The sequence below is a fragment of the Megalobrama amblycephala genome, linkage group LG9, assembly GCF_018812025.1.
Source record: "Megalobrama amblycephala isolate DHTTF-2021 linkage group LG9, ASM1881202v1, whole genome shotgun sequence".
Taxonomy (NCBI): Eukaryota; Metazoa; Chordata; class Actinopteri; order Cypriniformes; family Xenocyprididae; genus Megalobrama; species Megalobrama amblycephala.
This window is the reverse complement of record NC_063052.1, coordinates 9230893-9256081: the sequence shown is the minus strand read 5'-3', so window position 1 is coordinate 9256081 and position 25189 is coordinate 9230893. Positions and strand designations below refer to the sequence as shown.

Genomic DNA, 25189 nt, shown 5'->3' with positions numbered 1-25189 from the left:
ACTAAATCTACAATCATTTCACATGACGAACGACAGACTCACCGTCAAAAGAGTACATCTCCGTGGCACTTGGGTAAAGTTGGTTTTATATTCACACATTTGGACTTCTGATAAATTCAGACTTTCCAATAAATGTGCAATAAATTAATGTTTGCGAATTTTAAGCAGCGACATGATATTGACAACCAACGATTGTCAACTTACAACATTTTTCACAGTCGATCAAAATAGGCAAGTGTTGATTTAATGGCATATTTACTTGTGAATGTCCACTTAATGTCCAATGTAGTGTGATTAACAAGGCTATTGAATACGGATGTCCGAATGTGCGAATATAAAACCAACTTTACCCAAGTCTCCGTGGCTCGGCTGATAGTTTTCTTCTGTAGTGGATTTCTGGCACTGTTGTCAACTGGGGAGTTGCAGAGCTCCCTCTGGTGGGCAAACTATGCAACACTCATAACATGAGTGAAGCATGAGACTCTGTTTCTCATGTTTCATCGGCCGTTATAAATGCCGATGCCGATTTAAATGCAATTAGCTCATATCGGCCGGCCGATATATCGGTCGGGCTCTACTTAAAACCATCAAATATGCACAAATTTTGAGCAATTTGTCTAACCATCCATCCATTAAATTCTTGTGACACCATCTATACACACATCTGTAAACCAGCTTTTGCTGTAAAAGCAGATTCAGACATCGAAGTTTGATATCCCGAGTGCCAGAACTGTGAGCTGAAATCTCCCACCGGACTGAAAACTGTAGAGTGCTTTTGTTCTGTTCACTTACCCCTAACATGATGGATCACTTTGATTAGAACTCAGCAGTTCACAACATCTCACATCTGAGCGCCTCCTAACAATTTTGATTTTCACAAGTCTCATGCGCTCACATACACACACACACACACACCTACACATACACAATAAGAACTACAGTAGGTATGTAGGAGAAGATGGATGTTGAGGAGCAATGACTAGACAACCCCACATATCAGTATCAAGTGATATATAAATCATTTGAGAGACAAAGAGAACAATAAAGAAAGAACGAGCATCAGGCAGTTAAACAGAAATCTAAATAAGAGCTTTGTGGCTTTTTGTTTTTATTTGTCAGACCAGAAAGCTGGTATTTTCGACAAGGAAATCCTGCAAAATCACCAATGCTTATCTTAGGGTTAGAGAATATTAGAATGAAATGTATTCTCCATGGAAAATCAATGAAAAGGAAAAAGGGAGAAAATATGTACAAGGCTAATTTCTAGTCTACGCTTTTGCTTGTCACAGATAAGCCGAGCTGAAGGGATGATAATAAGAAAATAAAATCAATACTTCTCCATCACCTCATCCCAACTCACCCTGAAAAAAGCCATCTTCATTGAAGACATCCTTCTCCCTCTCTCTACTCCTCTCTCTGCATTTGCAACCCTCTACAATCCAAATAAATCACTCCCATATGCAACAAAACTTCACACTAGGCAATGAAAAAAATTTCTTTAATTAGCCAATGGCTAGTAAACCGTACGATTTCATTCACCTGTGACTAGAGGCAAAAAATAAGTTTCATATTTCATATATTTCTGACAGCACACAAATACTGAAGTTAATTCTCTTTCACATCTTCTTGTGTGTGAATGGACAATTTCACACAAAATTATCTCAAAATCTCAGTCTTGGCGAGTATCTTTGTAAATATAGTTGGTTATGTCCTGAATGTAAATTTGATTACTTTATTCAATTTCTGTACGTAATCCGTATCTAACTTCTGTTAGATCTACCTGAAAAAAACTGAAAAGCACTGGTTATTTTTCTATTGAGTTTATTTGTGCAATTGCTTGTAATTATTTGTTCTTATTTTATTACAGACTGTTTACTTGTATTTAATGTTTGCAATTTATATTTTATCTTATATAATACTTAGATTTTTTTTTTTTTTCTTTTGCATTGTTCTTGCATTCCATGTAAAAAGTCTAGTGAGTAAAATAAAAAATGTACTTGCCAATGGCGAGTCGAGTTTCTGTGTGTTCATAGAAGGTTGATTTGTTCTCCAGGAAATAACAGAAAAAAAGGGCACAGAAATAGACTTTTCACACATCACATAATTAACCTTGTGTCAAACCAGTGGCTCTCAACTATTTTGATTCCAAGGACCCCCATTGCCCACAACACTATTCAAAAGCCCTGTGACTTTTTCTGCTGTTTTTGATTTATTGGATTAGAATTAAGTACAAAGACTAAAAATATTTTTATTCACAGTTCCTTCCAGATAAAATATTTTAGAGATTGGCAAAACTAGAAAAATGTATATTTGTTATAAAAAATACTCATGAAGCTTTGTCAGATTTTATCATACCTTTTTTTTTACAGTCTACCTCATATAATCAGGTTTTTCAAGAAAATTAAGATTTTGTACTTATTTTGCATTATTTTAATGGTCGTTATTTTATTTCAAATCATTTTAAGTCATTGGCCTCCTTGGTTGATTGCTAAAGCCCCTTGGTTGAGAATCACTGTCCTAAACATGACCAGTTTTAAAGGGATAGTTTACCCAAAAATGAAAATTATTCCATGATTTACTCACCCTCAAGTGCATCCTAGGTGTATATGTCTTCTTTCAGACGAACACAATTGGAGATATATTTAAAAAATATCATTAGTCCTCCAAGGTTTATAATTAACCTTTACAAAAAAACAATACAAAAACTATTTCCCTCAATTGCTAAAAACACAATGAATTTTCCACAATAAAACTAAGGTCATGAATATGCAAGTATTGTCCGGTTTGTGATTGGCTGTCCATGGCTAAACAACTCACTGTAACATTCTAGCACCTCATGGTTTCTTGTAATCTTGTAGTGTCATCAGCCAATCAGCTTTGTCATGATGTCATCATCTGCTCAGGTGATTGGCTCAAAACCTGACATCAAATAAGTGCTTTTCATATGAACAGGAATGCTAACAGAAAACTTCCACAAGTATTATAGATCTCCTTGGTGCTAAACCCATTTCAAAATGGCAAATAACTGATTTAGCCAGGTTTAAAGTTGGTAGGGCTGGGTACTGACAAATTTCGAGACTCACAAGCTTGCAATTCGATTTGATACCAATTTTGATTAAATTCAATATCAATTAAATTGGATAGATATCAGGTACAATACTTGGCAAATGTATTGTATGCTATAAACTATACATGGGAGTCAGTTGGTACATTACTATAATACTGAAGGTTAACGTTCTATACAAACACTTAATGATTATGTTTCTACTCCAACTTGTTTTCATGATGGATTTATTCAAACATACATTAAATACTGAAGAACAGTAAATATATTTAGCAAAACGCTCCTCTCTAGACTAACACGTTTATGGTCATTGAATGGCTTTTCTAAAGTAAATGTATCATTAAAGTACTTGTATTGTTTACAAGCTGTTTTATGGACATCTTTCCGCGACATGTTACAGATTTCGGTAAGTTGTACTGTATCTTTTAACTTTCCTTCTGATGTTCATTCATGTTTATTTCATGCTATAACTAGTAGTAAAGCAGAAGAGATGATCAGTTAAGGTACGCTTTGCACTGCCGCTTCGCTTAAACTGAGGCGTTACAGTGAACTCTCATGCCACATTAAAGGGGCATTTTCAGCCAATCTCATGTTAATCTTGAGTACCTATAGAGTAGTAGTGCATCTTTCATATCTCCGAAAAGTATTTAGTTTTATCATATTTATAAAAGATACATACGCTGTACCAAGTCTTTCCGAAAACAGCCGAGCGCCTGGAGGCGTGCCATGTGAGCGGAGCTATAGAGCTATCGTCTGCAAGCTATCAACGGTCAGCTAAACAAATGTATTTAAACACACACAATACACCATCGCATTATCCCTGGATAACTTTTGAATCACTATAATGAATATAGCGTATAGTGAATGATGAATAATGAATTTATGAATTCACTACGTTCGTGTTGTTTACATTATATGCACTTAGCCACCTATTGCCAACAAAGCAGACATTTGATGCAGTTTTACTCACCACCTGCGGTTCCGACTCATGACCGGGATCATTACCGCTGTGACCGCTCCATCTTTCAGTTTCAAACAATCTGTAAATCTAGCGTAGAACTGGGCCTTGTTTATGAAACCATAAGCGCCGATCCTGAGGGCTCGAGCAGCCACGGAAAAACACGAGATAATCTCCATTCATTTTAACCAATAAAAAAGTGGTTGCAACTATCAGTTTCTATGGTTATTTTAATAACAAATATCGAGAGCACCTTAATGTAATGCGTGAGCTCAAAACTCTCAGCTCCTCTTAACGCTGGGTTCTTTGGGAAGCAAGGTTATCTTTCCCTCACAACCAAAAACACACTTCTTTGGTGACACTGTTGATTTCGTGACATTCATTGATTTCTGCTGCCGACGACTTCTGTAAAGCTGAACGCGCGTTGATGGGCGTGCTCTTGCTCTCTCGCTCTGGTCAACGTGGAGAAGAGCCAGTTCAAGGAATTCCTACCTTTAAGACGTTGCAAAAGCCCATACTCGAAAAAAAGATTTCGAAGATTATGAGGATTGGGAATTATTTTCGGCACAGAAAAACCATAGACTGTAAAAAAATATGGACATAGCGTCCGTGACGTCACCCATAGAGTTCTGAACAGCAGTTTTGACGCCTAAATGAGGCCGCGGCCATCTTAGCTGCGCGTCACAGCACGTCACTCCCAGATAACTGAAAATGGGCAAAGAGGCGGGGAGGTGGTTTGAGCTGATATGACTGGTTGCTGAAACCACGCCTGCCTAGCTCGACGTGACCATGTTAGCAGCAAAGGAGCTATATATCTATCTAAGATACGATCTAAAATATTAATGAAGATAAGTTTTATCATCAGAACGTTCTAAAGGTTTACTGTCAATCTACGGTGTTTTTTAAGATATAGATGCTCCAACACCAGTAGTGTTGGTTGTGCAAATAACAACATGGAAAATCAAATGGGACTTCATACCTTTATAATGAAATAGAGATCGCGAGATGAATCCAATCGTGGCACTTGGGTAAAATATGAATGTCCATTGCAAAACAAAAAAACATGTCACATTTCTTCTGAATGATCTGCTCTCTGTCATCGTTCTTCAAGAAAGGATGCAATCTGAGCAGCGATCGTATCTAACAAACAAATGAGCCTGTGTCCAAAGTATATTTTTTTCAATATAGTGCAGCAGTTTTAGTTATAATATCCAAGCAGTGCTGTCGGATTTTGATATCCTCCCGCCATTGTCATTGCAGTAAATCTCACAACCAAAACTTTCAGCCAATGCCACGATCCAACAATGTGTGTTCTGTGTCTCTTCTCCATGCATGCACATCTACACAGACACACATCAGTCTCGAATATTATGCAGCAAGCCATATTTTATAATTGTATAAAATAATCGAAAACAAATACGGCTGAGATGCCAAATTCAGCGGCAGCTGAGGTAACTTGACGGCTCACAGACAGCAGCGCAATATACCTGTCACTCAAGTGACCACGCCCTTAATTATGCAGAACTTTAAGGCTTAATATAATTTAAACGGATAAGTTATAAAAAAATTCACCCCCCTCAGAGTTGTCATGAAGGGCAAAAATAGCAGTATAGACCAAAACCACAATTTGAACCAACTTGTAAACATGTTTTTTTCTGCTATAAACTTGGCCAATTTAACATGGGACTCTATGAGATTCTGCTCTCTTTTGGAGCCTGTCCCTAGCGGCCAGTCGATGAATCGCAGTTTAAGTTACTTCCGTATTGGCTTCACGAGAGAAAGGGGGAGGTTGCCGCTTGAGAAAAACTCTGTAATACGTCCAACTCGTGTTTTGAAACTTTGGCCATGTTTATCATGAGAATCCAACTCTTTAACAGTGTAAATAAGTCAGAATACAAGAAATAGCATTATACCCCCCTTTAAAGAGCGCCAAATCTGAGAATTGAAATTTGAGACTTTGTTTCACATGGAAAGTTACAAAGCACAATGCTTATTGCGATTTATAAGATGGGAGGCACACTACAACGTTCTATTCATCAACTGAGAACAGCATAGACTAAAATATAGATTATTGAACTTTAAAAAAATAATGATGTGCACGGGTAAATAATTTATTATAAATACTGCAATATTTCAGAAAATAAGAATGACCAATTTTGATTTCATAGTGATTTAGTGGCCTTAAACTGGGGTTTAAAAAGATGTTAACCCAGGGTTAAATGCAGTGTGAAAAGACTTTAGAAGTAAAAAGAATATGAAGAATGAGCAAGGAAGCAGAGAGAAACACAGTTCCCTAGACAGATTTATTTACAGTCTACCATGTATCTAAGCTTCATGCCTCCAGTCTGCTTCATAAGGTTACAAATGAGCCCATTAAGACAGCAAACAACTACCCTGTAAGAAACAGATAGCTGATACCTTATCTACATCAATCACTACCCCCTACATGGAGCACAGACAAATACGTGTGGCTAATGAGAGACGGATGTCGAAACAGAGAGAGAAGAAAGATTACTTGCTAGAATGTGCATACACAGACACATAAAAAGACACACTTTGTCCCAAACGTCTTCAGTGTGCAGGCAAGTATTACTGAGTTTACTAATGCATTCATTTATCCGCCCATCAGTGTAGGTGTTCATTCTGCCTGTGGGATGTCATGTCCCCAAAAAATACACACATTATGACACTGCTATGAGTCTGTGGTGGCTCATGCGCTCAACCTGTAACCCCTCACACAGAATTTAATATGAGAAAAGCATTAGAGAAAAAGAATTCTCTCTGTTGGGAAAATGTCACAGAATAGTCCTTTAGGACATGTGGCCTAATCACAAATGGTTACCTGAAACAGTACACTGCTACACCTGATAGTAACATTCATATCAAATGCAGCTTCTGTGACTATTCATGATCAGATTTTTAAAAGAAAGTTCCCCAATTTCATGTCTACACACACATTAATGCATCAGGGTTGATTTACAATGTTTTCAGTGTTGTCACAGGCGTTTTCGACTACACCTGAAAGCATCATGCGATCCTGTATTTAGCCTTATCCACTTGTGATTTAAAATGGACGTTAGTACCAGGTGTACATGGGGTCTTAAAGGGTTAGTTCACCCAATGAATGAAAAATCAAAATTCTGTCATACTCACCCCCACAGCCGTAAGACGTTCGTTCATCTTCGGAACACAAATTAAGAGATTATTTATTTTATTTATATTATTTATTTAGATAATTTACACTTTCAAATGCCCAGAAAGCTACTAAAGACATATTTAAAACAGTTCATGTGACTACAGTGGTTCAGTCTTACTGTTATGAAGCGATGAGAATACTTATTGTGCGTCAAAAAAAACGAATATAGCCTAACGGCTTTATTCAACAATATCTATTGATGGACAATTTCAGAACACTGCTTCATGAAGCTTCGAAGCTTTAGGAATCTTTTGTTTTGAATCAATGGTTCGGAGCGTGTATCAAACTGCCGAAGTCACATGATTTCAGTAAACGAGGTTTTGTTATGTCATAAGTGTTTCGAAATTTCAATGGTTCACCACTTGGGGGCGTGACTTTGGCAGTTTGATACACGCTCCGAACCACTGATTCGAAACAAAAGTGCCCAAGCAACATTGCTCAAAAAGTTGCCCCATGTATCATCACCTTTAGAATCTGACATAAAACACATTGGTGTTAAATCTGAGGAACAGATGGATTCTTGTGCTCAGTGCAACATGCATCCAGAATCTAAAAGTAGAAAATGTACCACCAGCAAACAATTTAACAGTTCAATAGTAAAAATTGGGGTTTGGTAACACTTTATTTTGATAGTCCACTATGGACATTCTACTAACTATAAGTAATTTTGCAACTACATGTCAACTAACTCTCAGAGTATTAGTAGACTGTCTGCTTAATATCTGCTAACACTTTATTTTGATGGTCCCTCAACAGACATTATACTGACTATAAGTAACTTTGCAAGTACATGTCAACTTACTCTACTGACCCTAACCCTATCCTAACAGTCTACTAATACTCTGATAGTTCGTTGAAATGAAGTGGCAAAGTTACTTATAGTTAGTATGACTAAAGTGGATCAAAATAAAGTGCAACTTGTGGTTTTAATGACCCTCTCACTGATTTCTCATTTAACAACACATATCTAGCTAAGCAGAATCTATCACAAATGACCATTTCAACTGCAGTTTTGGTAGTTTATCTTACACTCCTGCGCAAAAACAATAGGCCAAGCCCAAACAAAAAAACAATGGCCTTTTAATGGTCTTTTTATTCTTAGCCATTTTAATCACAAGAGTCAGTGTTGTTCTACTCAATGTTAATGGCTTCAAACTGTTCATGAGTAATTGGAAAATGTCATGCAGTTCATTTGAGTTTAATGTGAGACCAATTATTCACTATAGGGTTCAAATCTGGACTCTGACCAAAACATGAGCCTGACGGACATGTTCTCAAGCCACTTCTTGGATTTCTTTGCAATTTTGGGCAAAAGCATTGTCTTGTTGAAAAATACCATCTGATCATTCCTCTTTAGATAACAACTTTTCATTTGTGGGAAGCAAGCCATTCTGCAAAACTCTTCTGTACTCCAAAGCATTAAATGACTTTTCACAGTGAAGCAGCTCAACAATAGCAGCAGCTAAAAATGAAATCACAATGGCACCTCTTCCTCCATGCTTCACTGTTGTAGAGATGCATTTATTATATTTCTCACTAGATTTTTGAAGACAGCACTATTTAGCATCACCATGCTAATTGTGATTCATCACTCCACACACAACTTCCCATATTCAGCCAAAATCTTCATTCTGTCTTTGGTGTTTTTTTTTTGTTTTTTTTGTTTTTTTGTAACTATTTTTTTAAGTAGTGCATTTGCTTAAATTTTGCTAATTTCCTGACCAATAATTTGTGGTTAAATGGATAGCTTACCCGAAAATGGAAATTCTGTCATGATTTACTCAAGTTGTTCCAAATCTGTATGAGTTTCTTTCTTCTGTTGAACAAAAAAGAAGATATTTTGAAGAATGTTGGTAACCAGACAGCTGACAGTAGCCATTCACTCCCATAGTATTTTTTTTCCTACTATGGAAGTCAATGGATAGCGTCAACTGTCTGGTTACCAACATTCTTCAAAACATCTTTTTTAAGACAATTAAAAGCTTAGTGTTTAGCTATTTTTGGCTTGAACCATTTTTTTGCCCAGTACTGTATTCAAAACAACAGAGTAAATGGGCTTATTCAATAGACTATAATAGTCTATTGAATAATTGATGAAGAGACAAAGTATGCAAAAAATATGAATAAATAAATCGTACATCTAAAACTTTGCCTTCCATCTATAGCAGTCATACCATATATTTATTTTAATTTTATGTTTATGGTTTTGTGTCAAAATAGTGAAAATATGTTTTTCAATAATTTTCCATACTCTCTATGATTATTATAATTTTGACAACAACATTATTATTATTATTATTATTATTATAAAAAATAAAAATTAATTAGGCACATCTAAAATATTAATCATGGCATGACCACACAGTAATATAAGGAATAAATCCAGAACATTATTAGCTCATTTGCTGCTTTCTCTCTCTCGCTTACCTGCTGACCCGTGCAGCTTGGGGTGAGCCAGTAACATCAGCTCATCAACTCTATCAAACTTTTCATCCTTTTAATGCATGCAATTAATGCACAACACCTTCGTTTAAATGAAAACTATTTAGATAATTAACTCCTTTAGCTAATTAACTGCTTAAGCTTCAGTAATTTATATGGCACATCTATTTTGGTACGTGACTGGTGTTTGCAATGCTAAAAAATAATTTGATCTAATATTGTCATTGAATGATGCAGAACTAGAGGCTAATGAATATTTGCCAAAGATTGAATGCCGAGCACTTAAGTTTAGTACGGTTCCCAAATTTTAGTGTTAAGATTATTATCAAATCAACAACAATAGCCGAACGTATCTCTTGCAGCCCAATGTGTCTTGCATTAATTCTGGTTGTTTTCAGATATTATTAGATAGAAAATATAATATTAAATGCAACCATAATACATCATATGATAAATATTTAGGACATTTGACTTCTGGCCCAAAGTCAGTTGTCTTGGGAACCATCCAAAATTTTCTCTTTCATCTTGGCACCTTCACACCTCACATGACCTTTGCTTCAAGGTTATGTATTGAAGCCCAGGATATCTGTCAGTCAGTAGACTTCTAATCACAGTCACCATATTTACCACACATCTGCATCCAGAGTAACTTTAAAAATACCTTTTGTCTTTGTAAAGACTTTTGTGTTGTCAACTTCATTTCGTATCCCTGTTCCTTGCTGGCTGGCTCGCCTATTATGGCTATTTGCCATTTCTGGATTTCACTCAATCTCAAGATTATCCCCACACTCTGCTTTGCCTGATCCCTTCAGGCAGGAGGAAGGATGACAACATGCATCCACCTTTCCCCAATTTCTATTACGCAACAAACTAACAACAAAAGCACATGAAAGATTTAGCACCAGGAAGTCAGTTAACCAAGATACTGAACATGTGTGGCGATCCATCATACCTCCTGTATGTATTGCAACATCAGATGTCAAAGTCTTAAGAGGAAGAGCAATTACAGAGACAACTTCTCTTATTAACCTTATGAGTGGTTCTCCTACATCATGGACAACCTGATGTTTTCTTTGGATGATTCATCATGAACCTCAAGTAGATGAGATGAAACACTGAATTTTTGAAAACGGTTTCAAGGAGCAAGTTTTTGAAAAACGATACCGTTATCATCTCCATATAAACTACAAGAACGAGAATTTTTGAAAACTGTAAAGTCATTCGTATGTGTATTATGAGTTCAGTCTAGAGGTGCATATAGTCTTTCTTTACAAAGTGACATCGCCAACTACTGGCCTGGCAGCATAATACACCGTTTTTAACGCGTCTTTCTCCAGCGTTTTTGAAAAGTTGCCAGCCAGCGGCAACATTTTTGCCCATTTTCATGTTTCATGGCCCCCAGAATTTTTTTTTTGTATGAATATCTGAACATGCAATATATCAAAAGAACGAAAAGACCCTCTGCTTAAAAAAAAAAGAAAAAGTATAGCTTCATGCATTCTTTTGAAGTCTTTTGAACTTTTGAATGTGGGTAAGTTTCATAAAAAATGCTGGATTTTGAGCAAAAAAAATTCGCATTTTGTCAAAGACTACATCTGGATCTGATTCAGAACACAGATGGAGTAGATCTAGTTCATCAACACCCATAAATCTTGCACAGTCCTATACCTCGTCCTGGATCGACATTTAATTCGGTAACGTTAGACAGTTTCGAAATATATATCATTCAATGTTGATGATCGCATTATTTTACTTATGCATCTGCTTACATATGCTATCACTTTTTTCTGCTTCTTCTTTTCCTGTGTTGTGATCAGGAGTTTCAGTACTCTTTCAGATGATGCGTAATAGCGCCCCCACCATATAACAGGGAAAAAACGGAAAGCCAATGGCAGGGAAGTACGGAGCCCCGCACATGACACGCGAGAAAAAAAATTAAATTGTGCGCATGATTTACTATTCCGTTCCCTCGATTTACTAAATCGTGCACACGTTTTAGTAAATTGTGCGCATGATTTATAAATCGAGGGAACGAAATAGTAAATCGTGTGCACGTTTAGTAAATCGAGGGAACGAATTAGTAAATTGTACGCACAATTTAGTAAATTGAGGGAACGAATTAGTAAATCGTGCACACGATTTAGCCTACTATTTTTTTCCTGCATGTCATGTCTGGGGCTCCGTAGGGAAGAATTCTCATAAATGACGGAAAATTCCGTCAAAAGCGGAGAAAGAGTTAATAGTTTTCGTGGATCCATGTGAATGGGGATTGTTTTAACAACATTGTCGACTGTACGTGAAATACGCAAAGGAAAAACTTTTACATCGTCGTTGTGTAAACTTTCCCTAAGGAGACATCTAAAATGTGCAGCCCTGAGACTAGGATTGATGCTGCCTTCACGTGCTATTGGAATTATTTTAATTTCAAATAATTTCCTAGTTAAAAATTTGGATTTGTACGCCCTCTCAAGTCACATTTACCACTGTTAAGCTCGGGAATAGTTTTGATACCTAGGTTCCCTAGTTGGGCGGGCCATACACTTTAAACATGGGGAGGGGAGAACAGCTGCTGCTTTTCCAGGTGTGCTTTATGTAAGCAATAAGGTACGAGAGGCTGGGCTGTATCGTGAATAAGTCACGGCTGAAGGGCGTTGTTAACCCCTTCAGTCGTGACTTATTCAAGATACAGCACTAGCCTCGAGTATCTCATTGCTTTTATAAAACGGTTACCACACAATACAAATATTAAAGCCAAAAATATGTATCAATGCAACTTTCATGAAGTAAACTTTCACTGAAAGCCTTCCTTCCACCAGAAAAATAGTCCCTGACTGTGAACAGCAACATAAGTTACATTATTACGCCATTAGATGGCGGCAAAGACTGTCTTTATGAGTGTGTCAGTCAGTAGCGAAGAGTTTTACATTGAAAAGACTGAATTGTTGTGAACACGGAACAAGACGCAACTGACAAATGCTTTGACTAGCGCTGTCAGTCACGGGAAAACCCCTTAACTGTTAAAAGGACAAGATAATACATCGGACATTTAAACAGGTTTTTTATTATGAACATAGGACTGACCTGAAGGAAAGTGCTAAATCTGAATGCAGGTAATAAACTTGCTCAATCAACCTCTTTTTCACAATGCTCTTCTAGTTCTAGATAATACAGTAAGCTTCAATTCAGTTTATGTTGCTAAGATTGTTTGCTAAGGCATTTAAAATAAATGCTGCTCTTTTGAAATTTCTATTCATTAAAGAATTCTTAAATTCATCACAGTTAAAAATATTAAGCAGCACAAATGTTTTCAACATTAATACAGAGCAGCAAATCAGCATATTAGAATAATTTCTGAAGGATCATGTGACACTGAAGACTGGAGTGCTGAAAATTCAGCTTTGCCATTACAGGAATAAATTACATTTTAAAATAGATTAAAACAGAAAATAGTTATTTATTATACAATATTACTGTTTTCACTCTACTCTTTGATAAAATGAATGCAGCCTTGGTGAGAGACTTCTTTTGAAAACATGAAAAATCTTACCGACATCAAACTTTTTGAACGGTACTGTAGTTTAAATAATTTACCAAGTTTTGTTTTTACAGGATCCTTGAAGATTCACTGTAGTTTTTGATCAATGCACACATTTCACATCTCAAATTGCGTTATCATCCAGAAGCTGCTTGATATCAACTTAAATATAACCTTCAACTTGAGTACCAACCACAGTCCAGTAGAAAGACTAAACCACAATGTTTCTGAAGCACTTCACAGCACATGCTTTGACTCTCTTCATAATTTACTTGGTTGGTATAATCCTCTGAGGTGCCGACAGTCAATAACTGGATTAACCACAACAAACAAAAATAAGACGCTGCACTATATTATTAAGGTTAAAAAACACCACTGTACAGCCATAAGAATCGGAGAGGAACAATTTAATATTCATTTCTGAGTACGCACACACACAAAGCTGTATCGGAGTATAGCGTAGCATACAAAGAAATTCATACCTGCAAGTGCAACAAAGTGAAAAGTTTTTGAAAAGGTTAAAATATACATAATGTATGAAACGTGTCTAAATATACTGCCTTTTTTTCATAAGCGCAATGGCACTATGAGTGTGTGAGCTGAGAAAATGGGCACAAAAATTAAATTCACAGACTGTTTTGACAAGTTTAATACATCTTGCCCAAACTCTTTCATGTATTAACAGCTACTTTTTTCAGCATGCAGACATTGCACTGCAGAAATTGCAAAACTAACACAATTCAGCCAACAAAATGTGTTTGCAAAAGTATGCGTAAGCAGGTTCCTATAATTGCAGTATAACCTCTTAATAATTTGTGCAGTTGATCTTACACTGACTTGGATGTTTGAAACTTTAGCAAGGACTTAAGTAATGAAATGGCAAAGAAGCTGGATTCAGAATGAGAGAGTTGTTTATCTTCATGCCTCACATAGACAGCATACAGTGATGGATCAGCAATTTTGTATCTCAACAAAGTTGTTCCTCATATATTAGGAGACTCATAGGCTTATTTCTCTTGGTTTAAACATGACAATATCAAACAGCTACACAGAGTACAATGCTTTAAATTTATAACAACATTTCAAAGTAACAGCGACTCGCTTTCAGATGAATTTACAACCTGAGGAGGGCTGGATGCTGGAAGATTTTTTTGTATCATATACAGTACTAAGTGACATTTACAAATCAGACCAAATCAGTTTTAAGAGTTTTTTAGGCAAGAATGTAGTTGTTTAGACCTAAAATATGTGACTCATATTTAATCATAGCACCTATTTTACTATTTGTTTTGGCGCTTTCGCAGATGCGAACTCCAGGCTGTCAGTAGACGTTCAGTGCTCGTGTACCCGCTGAGAACAGCTACATCTCCGCCAGTACTTCGGAGTCCGTCAATAGTATAAGTGAAAAGTTACTTTAATATGCCGTTAGATGGTGGCAAAGACTCTCTCTATGAGTGAGTCAGAACAAAGAAGTTATTTAAGAGCTGTGGAAAATCCCTATAACTATTAAAAGGACAAAGACGCTTTACTCAGCGGACATTCAAACTGATTTTTTTATAATGGATATATTATGGACTTCAACCTGAAGAATGAATGCTACATCAGATGCAGGTAATACACTCGTTTAGTCAATCTCTCTCTCATAATACCGTAATACTCTACATAACACAATAAGCTTCAATAAAGCGACTCAACGTTCCTTCGTTACTAGTTCTAAAGTGACATTTTAGAATTAGTAACGGAGGCTTGGGACTGTCAACTGTCAACTTCAGATTTGAATCCGTGGCGGAAGGAAGCAGTTCTGAACAAAAGAGAGAACAACTCCATTGTTGTTTCTTATTTATTTACACACTTGTGCCATCAAACTGTTTGTGACGAGCAGGGTGGGCGAGAGCCGTGAGGGAACGGCGCGAGGCCGGTGGCGCGAGTGATAATGAGCATCACCTGCGAGGCGCGCCGGCCTCGAGTCTCTCACGGAGGAGCTCCGGAGGCATAAAAGGAGGAGCGACGACCGTGAAGGACGAGAGAGGACCAGGCCTGGACTTTATTTTATGTTTTATTATGTTTGTGTGGCCGGCAGACGTCCGCGAGGGTTTACTTTCGTTTTGTTCTTTGTTTATTTCTAAATAAAGTTTTGTTGAATGTTCGCCGGTTCCCGCCTCCTTCTTCCCGTATTTACGAACTGCGTTACATTGTTGTATAAATGCAATATTACACTCGTAGCTGTGCAATATGGCTGTATATCAGCACGCTGTGATTACCTTATATAGTAAGTATATGAGCAATATCACACTCGTAGCCGTGCGATATGGCTGTATATCAGCACGGCTGTGATTCGGCCGTAAGTAATCACAGTGTGCTGATATACAACCATATCGCATGGCTACAAGTGTGATATTGTATTTATACAACAGTTTGACGGCATGGTAAAACTAAAGTGTTACCATATATATACACTGTATGAATGTTGATTATCATCCTAATATTAGAATAGCCAATGTCTAAAAACAAAATAATACGAACAGTTAACATGGTACCAGTTGGAGGTAAGCTTTGGAAAAAAATTTATTGAAAGCTGATATTCTAGAAGAAGCAATAAAATATCGTTCAAAAACACCTAATAAAGCTGTTGTTAAACAGAGTGCTGGTGTTAAACGACCATTATGAAGTGCAGCCTGACCTCTATAGATGAATCTCTTTCTAAAAGTCAGCTGCAAAGTGTTTCAATTGATTTTTGAGCTCATGAGGGAGAAACAAACAAACAAACACACAAACAAACAAAAAAGAACTTTGTAGTAAAGCAACTGGAGCTACACAAAGGCAGCTGGTTCAATTCAAGACCAGTACCTATTCAACTAGGGTTGTAACGATATACCGGTATGAGCACGTACGATTATCATATCGTGTACATTTGCTTACTTACAGTATGGTAAAAAATAATAATAATAATAATAAAAAAAATCAAGACGCAGAATTTCACTTGCGCATAGACAACAACTTTCCACTTCACTAAACTTGCTCCACACCCACACATACAGCAGACAATGTCAGAGACAGAAGTTGCTATCTCTATTCTCTGTGCCCCGTTGAAAAATAAGTTACAATTTGCAGTATGAGAATACTTTAGATACAGAAAAACAAACGCGGGGCTGCCCTCGAGTGTAGATATCCAAAAACAATGCGGGCGCAAAGTAGGCCTACCTGCAAAAGGAGGAAACACATCAAACATGTTGACCTATATTCGAGAACACCATCCGTGTAGATGCAGGTATGTTCCGTTTATAACTTAGGTCGTATGATATGCGTGATGGAGAGGGAATGCCGGAATCCAGTCATGAAAATGGAATGTACAGTATAACGCAGCGATGTCAGGTAAAAACGCGCGATTTGTTGGACTGATGAATAAAACGAAAGAAGAGCTGTACAATAAATCAAATTGCGACATGGTCTAGGCGGGATCTTTGAATATTAAACGCAAACACACTGCTGTATAAATATATCTGTCTGTTTAACGTGTCTGCCTGTGTGAACGAGCTGCGCTGTTTCGTGTACTACATACTTCAGTATGCGCGGCGCTCTTATTGTTTTTTAAGTGTTTGCCGTCTCGTTATCAGAGGACATGAACACAAACATATCCACGGTTGCTCTGAGATAGCGCTTAATGAGCATTTCATCATTTTATTTGAGAAAAACCATTGTCAAATACACTTAAACTCAAAGCTCTTCACTACATCCCGTCAAAATAAAAGACCGGTTTTTAACTCGAAGAAATTGACAAATTTATTATGATTGTTAAATAGAATGTACTTCTCAAAATCTAAAAAAAAAGTTAATTTCATTTCCATCATTTTTGATAATATTTGTATTAAAAAAAATAAAAGCCAGAAGAATTAAGTCAAAGCAGAATTTCTGAATTTTAATTATTAATAAAAGTTGTTCAGTGTCTAATCCATAATAATTTATTAAATGTATTTGATTGTTTTTGATTATTGAAATCTGAATAGAGAAAACAAACATTTTAATTAATTTATTGGTCATTTTAATTGATGATATAAATAAAAATTGATTGTTTAACACTGTATACCGTGATACCGTGAAAGACGGTTATCATACCGTGGAAATATCATACCGTTACAACCCTATATTCAACACAAACCAGAATCAAATAGTATGGAAATTCATTCTGATATAAGCTGGGCCAGACTTTAATTCGCAAGACAAAAGTCTGGCTATGTGTGTAACAGCAAATTGAGAATGCCACACTCTACTCTGGGTGAAAGATCTATCTGCATCCCTCAGGCCTGGTCACCATGACATGCAGTTCAATGATGATGACAGCAGAGGTGAGACAAAATGTGCTCTCAGTAATTAACCCATAGCATCACCTAATGAGAATAATTTACTCATTGCAGGTCAAGCAGAGGTCAGTTTCTATCCTCTACCAAAGACAAAGAACAGGAAGTAGCCTGTTACAAAAAGCAACAAAGGACAGGAAAAATACAAGTAGTTGTCGCTTTCACAGTTGTGAAAGAGAGAGCGATGACAGCAAACCTCATCCATCGACCTGTTTGTCATCTGAATGACCCAGAGAACTGCAAAAATCACAGTCTCTGAATGAGATGCCTTTCCACTGAGACACAACATATTAACTGAGCTGAAACTGATGAAGAGCTCTTATGGAGATAGACTTGATTGGAGAAAAACTGAAGAGAGTGTGTGCGAGTAGGTGAGCTATTCTTGTAGAGGAAAATATCTGAAACAAAGAGAGCACTTGACAAACTTCCTGCCACGGAAAACAGTTTCATAGCCGGATCAAATGATATCATCAGACCAGGCTCATTGGAAAAACGTGCCTGCGGTGACATTTATGCAAAATGATATAATGCTGCTTCTTGCACTTTTTGCGACCCTTTCACAGTAAAATGTCCAGTGAGTGGTTATGTAATACACACATCAAAATGTATTAGTTTACAAATCATGCACTATGGTAAAAGTGTTTTGAGGTCATAACATAGTACTGCGTAAGGAAAATAAGTCTTTATTAATCGATAATCTGCCTCTGTAAAGGAATATAAGTTGCTGCTGACACTTGTGGTCAACTTGCAGTGAATAGTATGTATACAGGTAGGTCTGTTTTGGAGTTTTGCAAAAATTATGGTTATCATTTTACATGTAAAAAAAGTTATATAAATAAAATAATCCTCTGCCAAAAAGCACATTAACGAAAAGTGGGATCTGAATAATGTAGGTTGAGTGTCTCAAATTTGTCAGTTAAATACCTTTTAAAAATTCAGCCTTGCACTTTTGCGCTGAAGCATCTCTTTCAGGATCCACAAGAAAGAAAATTCACAAATGAGTTTTAATATCTTATTTTAGTACATTTTTCATCAAACCAAACTTGGGTCTTCAGCCAACAAAGTTTAAATCTCTTCTGCCAGTAACTAACTAATATGGAACCAAGTTTGACTACATTTTTCCACTTTAAAATAAAGCAAAATTGCATAAGTTAGGTTAGATTTATGCTTTAAACAAATAAAAACAATTTCCAATGGGGTGAATATTACACTTACACTAGATTTATTGTCTAAAAACAGTGTAAATATCTGATGCAATTTTTCCCCCTCAGAAAACAATACTGAAAACAAAGAAATGGATTAAGAAAAATACTTTATGCAGTGTAATATCTCTCTTATCAGCACTGGCCATGTTCATCATCACCCTCTATTTCCTAGTTTTTAGTGATTTTAGGCACTGAAGTACACTGTAAAAAAATAATTGTTGGTTTAACTTAAAAAAGTAAGTTACATGGTTGCCTTAATTTTGAGTTCATTGAAATTTGAGTTAATACAACAAAGGCGATTGGTTTAATCAACATAAACTCAACATATTATCTTATCTGAACCGCATTAATTATCTAAGTTGATTTGACAAAAAAAAATGTTATGATAACAAATCATGAAAATAATTTAATATAATGTATCTGTCTCGAAAACTTTTGTGCATATATGCACAATCTTTTAGGATGAAATGTATGCCGTTTTGTGCATGAGGCCCTGGGTCTGAAGGCTATGAAGTTGTCAAATCTAACTAACACATTTCAGCTTTAAAGCATTAGTGAAATAAGCCTGTGTACAAGAGCGGATGAGCAAAATGTCAGTTTTCATATGCTGCGTGTTTGTTTGTAATTGTACTTTTCTTTGAGATGTAACATGAAAGCAATACTGGAATATTTCCACACAAAATGTTTAAATGATTAATCTCCTTATACTGTATATTTTTATCAGTTATGCGCACTAGTAAATTCATAGTAAATTCAGAGAGGACTGTACACACCCTTGTGGCTTGGCTAATCATTTCTAACATTGGCTACTAATGTAATCCCAATTTACAAACTCACTGGAGTCAAATCCTCAGCTGTTATCTATACGTTTTGAGCCAGAATTGGCATATTAAAAAAAAAAAAACATTGTTAATCACAGGCACAACAGGACTGAAATCACTCTGTATGAACATTAGTCAAAGACCACTCTCAGCAAACATAAGCAGCGGTCTCTTGTGGCATTACATCAGCATCATGAATAACTGATAGGTCAGGGTTGAATAATGCACAATCCTTTGTCAACATCGCTATTCCCTGATGGACAACCACAAAATGACAGCCCACAATCTCATAATGTTGTTTTAGTATCTTGGTCTATGTAGCATCCACCTACAGTATAGTTTTAAACAGATGAAACAGATGAACAGGAATCTGGCAGTTCGGAAATTAAATGGCTGGTGAATGGCGCTACAATATTGATTATATGAAAATAACATTTGAAAACCACCTACACTAAACCTAACCAATAGTGTTAACAAAGTAACCATGCTATTTTAGCTTGCTTCTACAAGTCTTTGAGCTCTGTTATAGTGATGTGTAATACAAAAGCAATACACCCTGTATGGAGCTCGTTTTGTGATGCAAACATCAACATTTTGGCTGTTTACACCTGGTATTAAGATGCATATTGGTCGATTGGCTCACAGGTGTATGATGCTAAATACACCTGTAAATGGGGTCTAAAATGCTGTGAGCTTCAACCACTTCCATAGGCAGTCGAAAACACATTAGACTGGATTGATTCTGCAGTGTAGACGCTCATGTTTTTGAATACTGAATATTCAAATGTGTTCGAACAGCCACAAAAGACCGCCTACTGACTTAATTTGTAAACATTATGGGAAGCGCGCTAGCCAGAAGGGATTTAAACTTTGTCAGCTGAAGACCCAAGTTTGGTCTGAAGATGAAAAACGTACCAAGAACAATGTTCTCTCACCATTCCTGATTTCTAATACACACTCACCGTGCTCGGTGTGGTGAGCGGAAATGAAAGCTGATGATCTCTGTGTGGTTTTTCGTCGTCTCCAATCGTGTTCGTTTGTAAATTGTGCAAGCTTATCTTGTTCATTTGATCAAAAGATCTGGAAAAAACCCATACATTTACTCGCCCATAGACTGTCCCCTCGAAGAAATCAGGACAGAAGTGGTTGAAAGTGGACAAAAGAGATGGATTAAAACAAGGTGTAAATGGGAATGTGTGTATTTGTGATCTGATCGAACAAAACTTAATGCAAGGTGTAAACAGGGTGTCGTTAGCAACAAATAAACTACTAATTAACAAATTAGTAACACAATAAACCATTGGGAGATATAGCCTACACTCTAAAAAATAAAACATTGGTTCAACAAAAAAAAAATATGTTAACATTTTCCACTAGAATTTTTAACTTAAGCCAATTGCGAGAATTACATTAATTCAAAGCAATATTTTGAGTTGATCCAACATAATGTTTTAAGTAGGGTGAAGATGTTATTTTGCCACAATAAAAACACATTTCTAAGTAACATGAACTTAATAATTGTCATCATGAATGCATCTATTTAAGTTGATCCAACATAATGTTTTAAGTAAGGTGAAGACACTTTTTGGACACAATAAAACGCATTTCTAAGTAACTAACTTACCAAGCACTGCTTGTCACCATGATGGTAAATCTCCAAAAACCCACATTAACAGAAACTCTTCTAAATTAGCATAACAAAACACTAATTACTGCAAAATCTCCCTTACCATTAATCTTGTGCAAAAAAACATTACATAACACTTAATTTTAGCATTTACTCTCCTTTTCAAGTGCCATAGGCAAAGCATGATGGGAAATATAAATCCCAGCCCAGTTTCACTTAACTTAAGTTCGTCTAAATTAAAAGAAGTGTTCATACAACTCAAAACAATGAAACACGTTTACACGTCATCAGATTGTATTTTACATTAACAGAACTTAAAATTAAATACATTTTTGATTAACTGAAAATGTTAAACTATGACAAGTCATGATAGTATATCGAATCAATAGGCATAATTTGTGTGTCATCCAAGCTCAATAAAATAACAATTACAGGTAAAAAGTCTAACAGCATTTCAGAACTTGATTTTTTATTTCACAACAATATATAAATATTTAAGTAATGACTAAAGGTCCCCTGAATTAGTTTTTAGAGTGTACTAATTTAAAATGAATAGTCTTCCAACAAACTAAATCTAAAATATTGATGACTCATCCTGCACTACACAAGTTTTTGTCCAATCAGATGCCCGCCAGAATGAGAATGTCCCGCCCCCTAATACCACCTACAACCAACTATAATGGAGCAAATTATAATTTACAGACGTAATGTAATTTCAGTTTACTGCTATTTAAAATTTCTTAATTTTGTTCCGCCCAAACTTTGGAAATAACCTCGCCAAGCCATAAATATGGACCCTTACAATGCATCTAGCAGCTTTTTAAAAATGTGCACATCAAACATTTGGGAATGAATAGAAGTTTCAAAGAGCAGGGGACCCTTTGAGGTGAGGTTTTTGGGGGCATTAAAATGACATTTGTGTAATCTTGGCCAGGCACTTGATAGAAGACTGAAATTGAGAACGGCTTTGCATGGAGGCGCAGAGGGACAGCTTTCAAAGAGACACGGTGAACCAAGGGAATTAATAGCTCTCCATGCACATGTGGCTACAGTCAGAGATAAAATACTCACTGCCTCCTCATGTGGAAATGGTGCTTCATTATCAGCAGAGGGGAAACGGTCTCTTCAATGGACACACTTCTGTTGTTTGCAAACCCTCACCGATTCCACTCAGCAATCTGAAGGGAGACAAAGAGAGAAACGCGAAGTGAGAGAGAGACAGAAACAAGCAGTTGAAATGACAAAACATCCATGCTTGTTTGTATTTGTTTTTTTACCTCACACTCTTACTTCACTCATGCACTGTCAAGGGAAAACTGTTCACTTAAAGTATTTCCAGGCTAACATGGCTGTATAATGTGGCAAGGATGTAATGTGTCCCGCTTCTAGTTCCCAAGTACAAACCCTCTCTCCCACATGCAAGATAATCAGCCTGTGAAGTGTTTCCAGGATGGAAAAGAAAGAGACTACAAGAGGAAAGAGGAAAAAGAAGCTGCCATCAAGTTTTAATTGGCTATGTATATCTTCCAGGTATCCTAATGGTTTGGGGAATGTGTGATGGGTTAAAGCTGAGATCATGCAAGACGATCTAGAGGGAACCTCATGCTCACTGTTTATCCTCATTACAGTGTTTGCATTGAAACCAAATTCTGAGGTTTACATTCATCACTGTGATTGATTTAATACAACCCCTCTATTTCGAGCCACATAAAAAAAAAGGCTCAGCAGTATGAGAAGTACAATAGATGCTTCACATTTTGTTAGTAGAAGAGATGAGTAGATGATGACGGAAGAAATAAAATGATGAGAAGAGAAAATAAATTACGTAGTCTTAACCATACTATAATCTGCAGGGCATTTATGGTACATTTTTGAAAATGAATATGCTATAAATACTACATCAAAGGTGAAGTGTGTAAGATATGTTAAAATATTCTCTTAACCCAGTTTATTGTTCATTGACTACTATTAGTATGCCATTCATGGGTCTATCCCTCCCAAAATGTTGTTTTCTCAAAGTGCTTTATCACATTTTTCCACAAAAATTTTGTTGCTCCATCAAAAAAGCATTTGTTGCTCCATTTTGCTTCTTACCTCCCTATACACAGCAATGTCATAACCACTTTCAAGGTCCAGAAATATAGTAAAGACATTGTTAAAATATTCCATGTGACTACAGTGGTTCAACCTTAAAGGTGCCCTAGAATTAAACATTGAATTTATCTTGGCATAGTTGAATAACAAGAGTTCAGTACATGGAAATGACATACAGTGAGTCACAAACTCCATTGTTTCCTACTTCTTGTATAAATCTCATTTGTTTAAAAGACCTCCGAAGAACAGGCGAATCTCAACATAACACTGACTGTTATGTAACAGCCGGGATCATTAATATGTACGCCCCCAATATTTGCATATGCCAGCCCATGTTCACAGCATTACACAAGCCAGTATTAACGTCTGGAGCTACACAGCTGAATCATCAGACTAGGTAAGCAAGCAAGAACAACAGCGAAAAATGGCAGATGGAGCGATAATAACTGACATGATCCATGATCTCATGATATATTTAGTGATATTTGTAAACTGTCTTTCTAAATGTTTCGTTAGCATGTTGCTAATGTACTGTTAAATGTGGTTAACGTTACCATCGTTTCTTACTGTATTCACGGAGACAAGAGCCGTCACTATTTTCATTTTTAAACACTTGCAGTCTGTATAATGCATAAACACAACTTCATTCTTTATAAATCTCTCCAACAGTGTAGCATTAGCCGTTAGCCACGGAGCACTATCAAACTCATTCAGAATCAAATGTAAACATCCAAATAAATACAATACTCACATAATCCGATGTATGCATGCAGCATGCATGACGAACACTTTGTAAAGATCCATTTTGAGGGTTATATTAGCTGTGTGAACTTTGTTTATGCTGTTCAAGGTAAGCGCGAGCTCCGTGGGCGGAGAGCACGAGAATTTAAAGGGGCCGCAGCATGAATCGGCGCATTTCTAATTATGCCTCAAAATAGGCAGTTAAAAAAATTAATTAAAAAAAATCTATGGGGTATTTTGAGCTGAAACTTCACAGACACATTCAGGGGACACCTTAGACTTATATTACATCTTGTAAAAAAACGTTCAATTGCACCTTTAATGTTATGAAGCAATGAGAATATATATATATATATATATATATATATATATATATATATATATATATATATATATATATATATATTTTTTTTTTTTTTTTTTTTTTTTGCGCAAAAAACAAAGAAAAGAAATTGTCATTATTTTTGTTTTGTTTTTGCACACAGAAAGCATTTTCGTCGCTTCATAACTTTAAGCTTGAACCACTGTAGTCACATGGACTATTTTAACGATATCTTTACTACATTTCTGGACTTTGAAAGTGGTTATGACATTGCTGTATATAGAGGTCAGAAGCTCTCAGATTTCATCAAAAATATCTTAATTTGTGTTCCAAAGATGAACAAAGGTCTTGCGGGTTTGGAACGACATAAGGGTGAGTAATTAATGACAGCAATTTAGGCCCATGATTAGGCCCATTGTACCCTAATTACCAATTTGTTCCTTTTTAATGGGAAATGGAAAAAATGGTAAAATTTCACCCTAATATTACAGACAAGTGCAAAAGGCGAGAAGTGAAGTAAAACTTTTAACAGCAAGATTCTAAACTTCTGATTTGTGAATGCAGCTGGAGCCAGAATAATTAGAACACAACTTCTCCATTGTTCCAAAAAGGCAACAGCAATCAGTGAATATAGGTCACCATAGACATTTTTGCTGCCACCAAGTTCACTCTAAACATGATTATAAACTCAAAACTCCAGGAAAACAATTAAGTATTCATGTGCTTGTGCGCGTCTGTGTGTAGAGGCTGGCACTGCGGTGAGATGTCGGTGTGTTTCTGTGCACAGGGCTTTGCAGTCAATTGAGGGAACACTTGTGTCCCCTTGAGT

General features: G+C 36.3%; 1 protein-coding gene across 2 annotated transcripts in view; it reads right to left on the bottom strand.

Moving 5' to 3' along the window:
- Window positions 1-25189, bottom strand: part of dlgap3 (discs, large (Drosophila) homolog-associated protein 3) — a 224162-nt gene that overhangs the window by 66201 nt on the left and 132772 nt on the right. The window contains exon 2 of one of the 2 annotated variants that reach the window (XM_048201512.1): window positions 22275-22381. Coding sequence is in view for 1 of the 2 variants with exons in the window: in XM_048201511.1 (XP_048057468.1) it covers window positions 16397-16424 (28 nt within the window). In the remaining variant the exon portion in view is untranslated. Of the gene's footprint in view, window positions 1-16396; window positions 16950-22274; window positions 22382-25189 lie in introns of those variants that run through there. The other variant, XM_048201511.1, reaches the window with a different exon arrangement.